At 40.3% G+C, this 11132-nt stretch overlaps 2 protein-coding genes across 2 annotated transcripts; one reads left to right on the top strand and one right to left on the bottom strand.

Moving 5' to 3' along the window:
* The first annotated feature begins 222 nt into the window (after positions 1–222).
* Positions 223–6163, top strand: LOC146316458 (uncharacterized). The gene is made up of 9 exons (XM_084734067.1): positions 223–985; positions 2845–3493; positions 3605–3916; positions 4007–4179; positions 4285–4369; positions 4481–4713; positions 4839–5033; positions 5177–5402; positions 5567–6163. The coding sequence occupies exons 1-9, from the start codon at positions 752–754 to the stop codon at positions 6109–6111; spliced, it is 2652 nt and encodes an 883-aa protein (XP_084590193.1). The 5' UTR covers positions 223–751; the 3' UTR covers positions 6112–6163.
* A 1126-nt stretch (positions 6164–7289) lies between these two features.
* Positions 7290–10369, bottom strand: LOC146316457 (glycine cleavage system H protein, mitochondrial-like). Its single transcript, XM_084734906.1, has 5 exons — positions 10179–10369; positions 9880–9962; positions 9706–9769; positions 9028–9159; positions 7290–7868 (listed from the first exon to the last, which is right to left on the bottom strand). The coding sequence occupies exons 1-5, from the start codon at positions 10327–10329 to the stop codon at positions 7771–7773; spliced, it is 528 nt and encodes a 175-aa protein (XP_084591032.1). The 5' UTR covers positions 10330–10369; the 3' UTR covers positions 7290–7770.
* Between the last annotated feature and the right edge of the window lie 763 nt (positions 10370–11132).

Here is an 11132-nt window from a genome sequence, read left to right as displayed (position 1 = left end):
ATCAATTACTTAGCAGCCCCTCTACAGCGTGAATACAGACCGTGATTAAAAATTCACTGCTGGGTACACTGTCTCCTGGCTTTGTTTTCTCAGTCTCACATCACAGGGTGCACATGAAAAGGACCACATTCCTGTCAAGATGAGGGCTATGTGAAAGTTATAAAATGATTATCTGACAGGAGATCTCCCCCTAGCATTTTTTTCCCTTTTACATGAATTCAGATTGAACCTTTGAGTCTTTATTTGATTGGATTTCGCTTGTGGGGACCCCTGTCATGACAAATTTTAGTTGAGATGTATGATTTGGTAGACAGGAAGATGAAACAAAGAAAAAGAGAATGAAACACATGACATAAACATTCCTGTGGCATTTATTGCATCCGTATCTCTCTACCCTAATGTTAAATTAATGAAATGTAAACAGGGAATCCCAGCTGTTACTACATGTACCCATGGGTTTCATTATCATCCCTACATGGCTTTTATTTGTTAGACTGGTACACCCCCTACTGGTGACATTAACCCATTACAAACCTTTAATTTTGCAGGTTACAAAACACTAACACATGGCTTGTGTAACTCCCAATCAGCTGTTTGGTAACAACTAACTACCACAGAGGGTGGCTTTAGGACGTGAAGCGCTTTATGCCTTAAATGCTAGACTTTAAACGATGTAATAGACTTACTACAAGTTCACAGCATTTTTATAGCATCTTTTATCTATAACATATCGTCACCTTTCACTTGGAAGATGCCTCCTTCAGGCACAGCCGGCGCCGAGGACAGTAAAGCCTTGGTGAGGAAGATGTTGAGGGAAGTCCTGGTGGGTCGAGAGGATCCAGAGGGCTTCTTTGCGGTGTGTGTGTCCGTCCTGGGGCACCAGGAGACCCGGTCACAGTTCATGTCCCTCATCCAGCCTCTTTCCACGGCCAACAGCTCCCTGCACGCCATCCTCACCTCCATCTACCAGGAATATTTCTCTAAGGTCAGTGACAGTGTCTGCTGGATACACTATTAACATTGTTGCAAGTTTTAATAGCTGTGTTACAAAATGTTACAAAGTGTTACAAAGTGTTACAAATGAAGGAAGAGAAAAGGAAACAATACATTTCAATAGCTATATACTATTAACAAGAAACAAGAATGTTTATAACTCCTATGAAACAACAGTGTTTTAATATACATAATAATAATAACAATAAAATAAATAAAGTTGGTCTGTTGTGTCTTACTTACCTATTTGAGCTGCGTATAGCGATTCTTGACTAGTACAAGAGGCAGAAATACTTAAAATTAACTAAACTTGTGAGTGAAGTTGGCTAACGTGTTAGCTAACACCTTGACCGTAGAAGAAGTAGAGCGACGCGGGTGTCCTTTGTGTCTTTCTTAAGTGCCATTTTCACTGACATTTCAGCCTTTTAGTCTACCAGGTAATGAGAAAAATAGCTTACTCTTAGCTTGCTAAATATGTCATTGTCTTCAGTCGCTCCTGTGCTGTACTCTGCTGCCTGCTGTTCAGGTAAAGCTAGCTGTAGCTCCTGTAATGGGAGCAGCTGCCTCACGGTTTTAGTGGTATTATTTTAGTTTTCTGAGATTAAATACACCATACAAATGAGTTGAAAGTTAAGAGTGTGCAGTAATAAAATGTAAAAGCACGCATTCCATGTAACCAGGGCACAAAATTAGCACCAGGCACCAACCAAAAGGCCGGTAAAATATTATGCAAGTGGTTAGTAGATTTTGCTGCACTCACCATGCAGAAAACAATGGTAATCTATTGAGTGGTTGGAAAAATTCTCTAGCCATTTAGCCAGTGGACCAAAAAAAAAAAAGTTAACTTTGCACCCTGCATTAACAATAATTATTTTTCTATTATCTGAGTGTACAAAAATTGAATCTGATCCACACGCCACCTATAGCCATATGAACTTATAATAATCAAATAACATAGCATTACCAGCAAGCAGTGTTATAACAAAACTGCAATAGACAGTTTTCTCATTACAAATTATTCTAATGTGTTAACTATATTTTGATGTCACCAATTACAGAGCTAATCACTGCAGAGACTTTTAAACACCTGCACACACAGGTGTTTTCACTTATTCTGCTTGATTAGACCTCTGCTCCAACACATTTCTCAGGGGAGCTCTGCTAAAAACTACTTGTCATTAATACTTTCATATAAAGAAAACAAACAAACAAGTATTTGCAAAACAAATTGTGTATTGCAAACACACACAAAAACTTACATTTTCTTTATGAATTATTAGCACTGACCAAGTACTTATAAGAATGGTAAAAGTGTATTTTCACTCTTATGGGGAAACAGAACTAACAGAGAGATGTCCATCAAGCACTGTCTGTACACACAGTCCTCAGAAAATAGTCTAATCAGTAATTTAATTATGTTAAACCACCCATGGTTGTTTGACGGGTGTGTACAGTCTCAAATATCAGATACCTGTGAAATGATTTATTGTAAAAAATTGCCATACCAAACATTAAAAGAATTTCAATGAAGGAACTAAATCCAAGAATCATTCATACTAGCTAGCTTTTTTGTAAAAAAAACAAACAAACAAACAAAAAATAAAAAATAAAAACAGCAAACTTGATAATCCAGAAGGAAAAATAAAGTAACTACAACACTCTTTTGCACAGCCAGCCATGGTGTAACTGCAACAACTTGTTTATGTGCTCTTCTTATGCTTGTTTGAATATTACTATTTGCACATGTAGTTGAAAATATTGAACGTGATATTTGCTATCTCTATCCCAGTAGCTATAAGCATTTAGCATATTTTAACAGTAATAATAATATGCTGTCCTGAACAATTGTAGACTGAAGATGATGAACTGGAACTTGCATTGGCGCTCTCTCTGCTGGAAATGAAAGATAAGCAGCTGTCAACGCACAGCCAAGAGTCACGACTTCAGCAACCTGGAGACAGACCGAATCAGAGAAGCTCTGTTCAGCCAACCTCAGTATCTCAGCCTCAGGGAAGCTGCCACACAACAAAAAACACCAACTCACCACAAGGTGGACCCTGGGTCAAGGTGAACCCACCACAAACAACCCAAGAGACTGAACTCCAGAACAGCACATGTGTTTACAAATGTAATAATGAGACTCAAGGGATGAGTCAGCCTGTGTGTGTCTCCAGACTGTCTGGCTCTATTTCCAAACAAGACATGGTAGAAGAAGGTGTTCAAATGATGGATGAGGGGAATGTGAATCAATCAGAGAAACCAAAACGCTCTAAGAACAGGCGACAGCGGCGTAAAGGTGCCGGCCAACAGATTGTAGGTTTGCCCTGTTCTCCATCAGCACCACCACCGGTACTGCTGTGGTTCAGGAGGGATCTGCGACTCTGTGACAACCCTGCTCTTATTGGCTCATTGGAGGCTGGTGCGCCAGTCGTCCCTGTCTTCATCTGGAGCCCTGAGGAAGAGGAAGGACCTGGGATTACTGTGGCTATGGGGGGAGCTTGTAAGTTGACTGAGGAATGAGTGATTATGGCTATTTTTATAAAAACACAATGCATCCCTGCCCTTGTCTCCTGACTGTTCTCCAATTACATCTTTTTTGTTTTTATCACAGGTAAATACTGGCTTCATCAAGCTTTGTCTTGTTTCTGTTCATCTCTGGAGAGCATTGGTAGCCATCTTATCTTCCTCAAGGCAAAAGAAGAGGGGAATGAAGTTGGATCTTCACTGTGCATCCTTAAGCAGCTAGTAAAGGAGATAGGGGCGAGAACTGTCATGGCTAATGCTCTCTATGAGCCCTGGCTGAAGGAGAGAGATGATGCAGTGGTGTCAGCCCTTCAGAAAGATGGTGTTGAATGCAGGATGTTCCACTCGTACTGTCTCAGAGACCCTTACTCTGTCAGCACAGAGGGTGTGGGACTCAGAGGTTAGTCACAAGTTGAATTTCAAAGCTTGAAATACGTATGGTGTATGGTAAAGTTCATTTTATGGTGAACCCTTTCTTCTCTTGATGTAGGAATAGGTTCGGTGTCTCACTTCATGAGCTGTTGTAAACAGAATCCAGGATCTGTGATAGGGGTTCCCCTGGACCCTCCTGTATCACTGCCCACACCTGCCTGCTGGCCTCAGGGTGTGCCTTTGGACACACTAGGCCTGGCTCGCATGCCCCGCAGGAAGGACGGCACAGTGGTCAGTAAGAACTGCATTCCTGCAGGAAAGAGCTATGATCCAATATGTGATTAGGATTAGGTGATGAAGTCCTCAATATTTTCTTCTGTTCATTTTGGCATTCAGATTGACTGGGCAGCTAACATTCGTAAATCTTGGGATTTCACTGAAGAAGGAGCTCACGCAAGGCTGGAGGCCTTTCTTCAGGATGGTGAGACAGCTTGAGTGTGCATTGTAAACACATAAAGAACTGTTTTTGGAGGAATATCGAGAAGTGAGCCATCGGTCTAACGGTATCTTACAATTCTTTCATGTGTCCTAGGTGTGTATCGATATGAAAAAGAGTCAGGCAGAGCGGATGCCCCAAATACCAGCTGTCTGTCTCCGTACCTTCACTTTGGTCAACTCAGCCCACGCTGGTTATTGTGGGATGCCAAAGGGGCACGCTGTCGACCTCCAAAGTTCCAACGCAAACTGGCATGGAGAGATTTAGCTTACTGGCAGCTAACATTGTTTCCTGATCTCCCCTGGGAATCTCTCAGACCTCCATACAGGGTAGAAATTCAGCTACAGACATCTTGATAATACATTATTTTATATGTAATGAAATATATAAAGTTGAAAGTTGACATTTAATTTTGTTCAGTAATTAAAAACCTTTATCCTACTGTTTATTGCAGGCCCTACGGTGGAGCAGTGATCGTGGTCACTTAAAGGCCTGGCAGCGAGGTCGAACAGGCTACCCTCTGGTGGACGCAGCCATGAGGCAGCTGTGGCTGACAGGCTGGATGAACAACTACATGAGACATGTGGTGGCGTCTTTTCTCATAGCATATCTCTACCTGCCCTGGCAAGAAGGTTATCGCTGGTTCCAGGTGAGATGTGTGTGCATACAGGCACAAAATGCAACTTGAGTGCAAAGACTTAAGACTTACTTGTGACTTAAAACAATGACTTGGTCTCAATTCTGACACAAAGTATAGTCAGTACAACTTACAGTGTATCCACACATGTTTAGGACACCCTGGTGGATGCAGATGTTGCCATTGACGCCATGATGTGGCAGAATGGGGGCATGAGTGGTCTGGATCACTGGAACTTTGTCATGCATCCTGTTGATGCAGCGATGACCTGTGACCCCTACGGCAGCTATGTCCGCAAATGGTGTCCTGAACTTGCAGATCTGCCTGACGAGCTCATTCACAAACCCTGGAAATGTCCTGCATCCATGCTTCGACGTGCTGGTGAGAAAGTTAATCATAAGTCTGTGGGATCATTTGTTGGCTTCTTAATATTTTTTTATTAAAATGAGTTTAAATATGCTTTTATTTTGAAACATTCCATCGACAGCATACAGTTCTACACCTTAACATAAAAATCTCCTTTCCTTGCTCTCCTCACTGTTTAGGTGTGTTGTTTGGTCAGACGTATCCAGAGCGAATAGTCACAGACCTGGAGGAGCGGAGGACTCGATCTCTGCAGGATGTAGCTCTGGTACGGAAAAAGTTTGGACAGTTTGTGGACAAGCGCTCAGGCTGTGACTTGGTGCCTCTGCCCCCATGCCTGGTTTCTGAGGCTCTGGGTTTATCTCACAGGGATGGGGGTGTGGTGACTGCAGGGAAGCAGTTCCTGTTGCCTCTTATCACGCGCATGGAATTCAAACACCAGCTAGAAGATCCAGATGCAGATGCCGCCTCAAATCCCTACAACGCTGTTCTAAAAGGATATGTTAGCCGCAAGAGGGATGAAACCATCGCCTTCCTTAACGAGAGAGACTTCACTGCCAGTGTGATGTATGAGGGAACCCAGAGGAGGGAAAGGCTGGAAAGTGACTATCGCAGAATGGAAGGACTCCCTCGGCCTCCTGCACCTCGGGGCAGGGCCAGACGGACTCCAACAGCCAAGGACAGGTTTTCTATAGTACCTGGTGGGGCGGTCACCTCACTCAGGTGACCCAGAGAGCAAGACTGACAGTGGACGGGTTCAAAGTGACCGGTTACTCATAAGATGTTACAGAATCGCCTTGTAGATGAAGCAAGGAAAGGCCAAAAAGTGTCTTCTGTAAATCTACACTGGACCCAAAGATGTAATAGAGTGAGGAAAAAAAAAAACAAATTGCAAAAAGCTTGAAATATTTTCTACACAGAATATTCATTATAATCTCAGGATTGAGCGATTATATCATACCAACCTAAATATACACACATTGTAGTTTAAGTTGTAAGTGGGGAACACATGATATTTAGGGTATCCTGTTTCTTACTTCTTACTACACTTTTTCAGTGTTTACAAACGGATGTAAACAGCATAAGGAAAAACTGAGATTTATGTTGCATCAGAAATAGCATACTGTGTACTACATACCCAAAATGTGTCCATCGATGAACATACTTTTGTTTAAATAAACAGTAGTATGTATCTTTTCAGATGCATTGCTCAGCGTATATCATGTCACTTCCTGGGAGCTTCCTTGCCACTTGGAGATGCAAAACCATGGAAACCTGTGCCTTACTGACCCCTATGCGTTTTTGACGTTTCACTGTGCTGCTTTCATCACTGTCCACCTTTGTCTTATTAAGTTGTTATCATCACTACTGCATTGCATTGTGGGATATATATATATATGCTGGCATAGTGTCAGGTGCTTGCATATTCTAATATTTCCCTGGAAATAATAAGCACCTTGTGCACTATTGGTTTCATACTAAGGTTTCAGACATAATAAAAATGATCTCACATACTGTTTCAGCATCTAGCATGTCAGTATTTGTAAATTTCCAAATTTTGGATGCAACCTTTGTTGTCACTGAGTGTATGAGAATACTTCAGTTACAAGATTTTATCAGGCTTCACTCTGGTGTTTTGAATACTGATTGTTGGTTTAACTTTTGGCATACATTTGTAAAATGGGTTCATTCTTAAGACTGGAAATGTGTGTATGTAACAGGTGGTTTAAAGTGGTTTTCTTTATATTTATTTTATGCAGTGAAAGTGACTAAATATGCAAATAGTATGTATATCATGTGACAGTGTCAAGCATATCACATGTTCAATGTCTTATATGACAAATTGGATTTTTTTTAAATACTGGCCACATTTGGGAAATAAAAGATGACAAAGATAACACGATATTTGAGGAAATGTTTATTTTCTAATTTACAGGTCCCATGTCTACAGTGTCTCTTTCAAACATGCAGTGTAGACCAACATTATTATTAATACCATAAAGACCAAAGTGCTTTTTTTGTTTAAGTCTAACAATGTCCTAGAACAGAAATTCAAGTTTTGACTGAAATGCCTGGAAATGTCTATTGACCATGAGTCTCAGTCTCTTCTGTTTGAGGATTTGAGGCTGCAGAAACTCAACACAGGATGTTTAGTCAGTGCAGACTGACGGGTCCCCCTAAGGTCAGTCTTTTAACAGTAGATAAAGGATTCCTAATGTTCACAGCTCTACAACACTGGCAGGTTGGCAATCTGGAGCTCTTGTGCTCCCCCTGGTGGATGCTAAACATAGCGTTGTAACAGACACAGGCACAACTTGTCGACGTCCCCTGCCAGTGGTGTTTGAATAGGAGAAAGGGAACATAGCACTTATTAGGAAATGTCAGGTTAGTCCTCAATGGAGCGGATGTACCTCTCGTAGGCTGCTTCGTCCATTAGAGCATCAAGCTCTGCAGGGTTGGCAATGGTCATCTTCATCAGCCAACCTGCGTTAAAAGGGTTAAAATCAGGTTAAGCTATAAGTCATGGACCACATCAGTGTTTTTGCACACTGCAAACCATTTATCACAAGTCATATTTTTAACATCACTTTTTACAATTTTCTACTATTGGCTTCCTTTTTCATTACAGTATGAAAATATACCTGAGTCAGGTGATCCATCACAGTGAGCAATATTTCTGCTTTATTGTTGTCAAAGGTACATAATCAGAGCACTGGATGGTGAAGCTGTTATCAGTTGAAATTTTAAAAAATGCTGCAGTGCATTACAACACTATAATTATGTTATTCTCACAATAGCAAAAAGACAAATTCAGTGTGATGGATTACCGTATCATCCAAAAGGATTTTCACATTTGTAAATGAATGGAAATCTAGTTGCTGTTTGGAAGGTATGGTATGGTATGGAAAATATTTTGCAGTAATTGAAGGTAATTGTGACAGAATGGGCTTAAAAAAAAAATCTTAATCATTGGTATGGATCAAGTGTCAAGTAAAGATGTTTCACACTTGAAAGATACAAAATACATTATAAAAGGTAACTTTCACAAACAAAACAATAAACAACTGTACAAGATACTAATTTCAATTACACAAAACTGACTTGTTTTCAGTGGCTGCCTTCTATATTATGTTGCATTACTGCCATCTACTGTCCAAACAATAATGAAGCATGTGAGCAGTTTCCTTAAATCTCACAGCCCGTGAAGGCTTGTGGATGGTAAAGCCCCCGAAAAAACAAACAAACAAATCAACAAACAAACAAACAAAAAAGCAGTAAAAATGTTCTCACCATATATGTATAAATAAATTAAATGCTGAATTATTATTTTTTTGTCATAACAGCAGGCTAAGCATTTATCTGTAAGAAAATCCAGAGTTTTTCTCACATACAAAGCTCCCTACTGTACTGACTCCAAACACTGAACAGATTTCTTTTTTATACACCAGTCAAAAGATAACTGCGGTATCGCTTTTTAGACAGTAAACATAGACTGGTGTGTATATTCAAATATTATCCTACAACTTTGCTGCTGTTTAAGCACTCACTGGCTTCAGTATTTTTTTTTCACTTTCTAAAGTCTTATTTAAATAACACAATTATCTACATGAATAGGACAATGTATTCTAATGTGTGTGCTTACCATCTTTGTAGCAGGATTTGTTGACCAGACCGGGCTTGTCTGCCAGTAGTGTATTTACTTCTACAACTTCTCCAGTCAAAGGGGAATAGAGCTCACTGGCTGCTTTTACACTCTCCAGAGCTCCAAACTCATCTGTGAAGATAAAAATGGTAGACACAAATGCATTAACATCAGTATGGTAACTAAAAAGAAGACACAAGCAAAGTTATGCTGACATTTGTGGCATGAGAGCAACTCATCCAGAAGTTAAATGAATTTAACCACCAAATGCATTTTTATTATGGATGGAAAGTAGCTGAGCAATTGCTTGTTTCTTAGCACAACTGTGTCCGAGATAAAAAATTATGTCAGTAATATTAATCGTCTGGAAATGTATCATATTTTATTGTGAAACTGAGTCAGATAGGATTAGAAAATCAAATTATATTATTTTATTGTAGTCTTCAAGACCGTGGGAGAAGGTTTTAACTTTAACACAATACTACAGTGACAAAAACGTCAATATCACACAGTGTGTGCAATGATATTAGTATCACAGGCTACAGAGCAACAGTTTGAATTTTCTCCACACCGCCATATGGTGAGATATGTGAGATCAGTCTTTATTGCTTCCTTTACATTAACCACCTTACAAGTATTATAATATAATCCTGAGCCACACTTCATTGAATTTCTTACCTTGCTGAGCCAGCTGTGTCCCCACCTCTGGCAGTCCACAGTACACTACATCTCCCAGAGCTTCCTGCGAGTAAAAGAAAGCAAGGACAGATGTAGTACGAAAATTATTGACTTTACTGTGTGTTTGTGCAGATGTGTGTGTGATTGTACCAGTACACACGGACAGGAACTTACTTGCGCAAAGTTGCTGATACCGACAGTCCCAATCCCTCCGTCTTCTACTCGGATCCATTCGTGCTTGTCTGTGAATTTAAGTGCTGCAAGATAACACAACAGACTCAGAATACAAAGAGCCGTCCATTGCTAGAGTTTGAAGTATTTATGATCCCCGACCAGCATGACGACCGGGAGGAAAACAGAGAGACATGCAACAGCGTCGTCAGCTCTGTGTCCTTCTCTCTAGCTAACGTTACCCTCTAGCTACAGAAAATGTTAGCTAACATGCTACAACAAAACACGTTCAGGGCGAATACCTGCTGTTAACCGGCTAGAAGAAGTTAGTGTTCTTCCAAAATAAGGTTTACATGCCAGCCGCAGCGGAGAAAGTGGTGCCGAGCGGGTGAGTGAAGGCAAAACTGTGAAAAAGTTGGAAGACAAGGAACGGAGTAGCCCACAAGCGGCCATGTTTGTCGCTTACTGATGAGAGCATGGGAGGAATTCTTCTTCGTGGATATTTTGGAGGCATCAGTAGCGCTTTACTGCCCTCCAGTGACCAGGAGAAAAACATAACGACATAATGGAAAATGTGCTGCATTTGTTCCATGTGGCCTATGGTGTTATTTATCCATCGGGATTGTTTTGGTGTGAGTTGCCGTGTTTTGGAGATTTCGGTTGTAGGGATTTGTAGTCAGCGTCATGGTGGGAACTACAGGGGACTTTTGTTTTGATAAACAAATGTAACAACTAAACAAATGTTTAAACTGATGCCCCCCCCTTGTTTAAACCATTTTGCCATCCTGAGCTCATTTTTAATTATAGGCTACTGTGGTATTATGCTTTACTCATCACAACCGCAAATTGTGTTTTATTTTTAAGAATAGACTTTAAACTGCTTTTTTATTGGCTTCCACCTTTGAGTGACCCAGTGCAGATATTATTAGTGCCACTACATAGTCCAATTTTCCTCTTCAACATGAACGTCATCTCACTGATGGAAAAAGTGCAAGCTTTGGTGTGCTACTCTTTAAATTAAGACAGTGACTAAAATCCATATAAATAATGTTACCCATTTTATCCTCCTACTGCCATCATATGGATGAAGATACTAATAACTTATTACATATTATGCTTGATTTCTTTGCTCATGTACAGTACATAAAAATCATTAAATATTTTTAGGTTTGAAGATAATAAAGTCTCTACAGTATATCAATGATCATACTAGGATTATAATTTAACATCAGTCAAACAGTCAACCTTCTTTCATG

The sequence above is a fragment of the Lutjanus erythropterus genome, chromosome 13 (genome assembly GCF_056507025.1).
Source record: "Lutjanus erythropterus isolate fLutEry1 chromosome 13, fLutEry1.hap2, whole genome shotgun sequence".
In the NCBI taxonomy this organism is placed as follows: domain Eukaryota; kingdom Metazoa; phylum Chordata; class Actinopteri; order Lutjaniformes; family Lutjanidae; genus Lutjanus; species Lutjanus erythropterus.
Note: the sequence above shows the minus strand (reverse complement) of the source record. Positions and strands in the feature narration are given on the sequence as shown.

Coding starts and splice junctions, on each gene's coding strand:
- LOC146316458 (XM_084734067.1), top strand. CDS start 752: ATGCCTCCTTCAGGCACAGCCGGCGCCGAGGACAGTAAAGCCTTGGTG. Junction 986..2,844: donor ACCAGGAATATTTCTCTAAG/GTCAGTGACAGT, acceptor GAACAATTGTAG/ACTGAAGATGATGAACTGGA. Junction 5,034..5,176: donor AAGGTTATCGCTGGTTCCAG/GTGAGATGTGTG, acceptor ACACATGTTTAG/GACACCCTGGTGGATGCAGA.
- LOC146316457 (XM_084734906.1), bottom strand. CDS start 10,329: ATGGCCGCTTGTGGGCTACTCCGTTCCTTGTCTTCCAACTTTTTCACA. Junction 9,770..9,879: donor GTATCAGCAACTTTGCGCAA/GTAAGTTCCTGT, acceptor TTTTACTCGCAG/GAAGCTCTGGGAGATGTAGT. Junction 7,869..9,027: donor CAAATCCTGCTACAAAGATG/GTAAGCACACAC, acceptor CTTTTAACGCAG/GTTGGCTGATGAAGATGACC.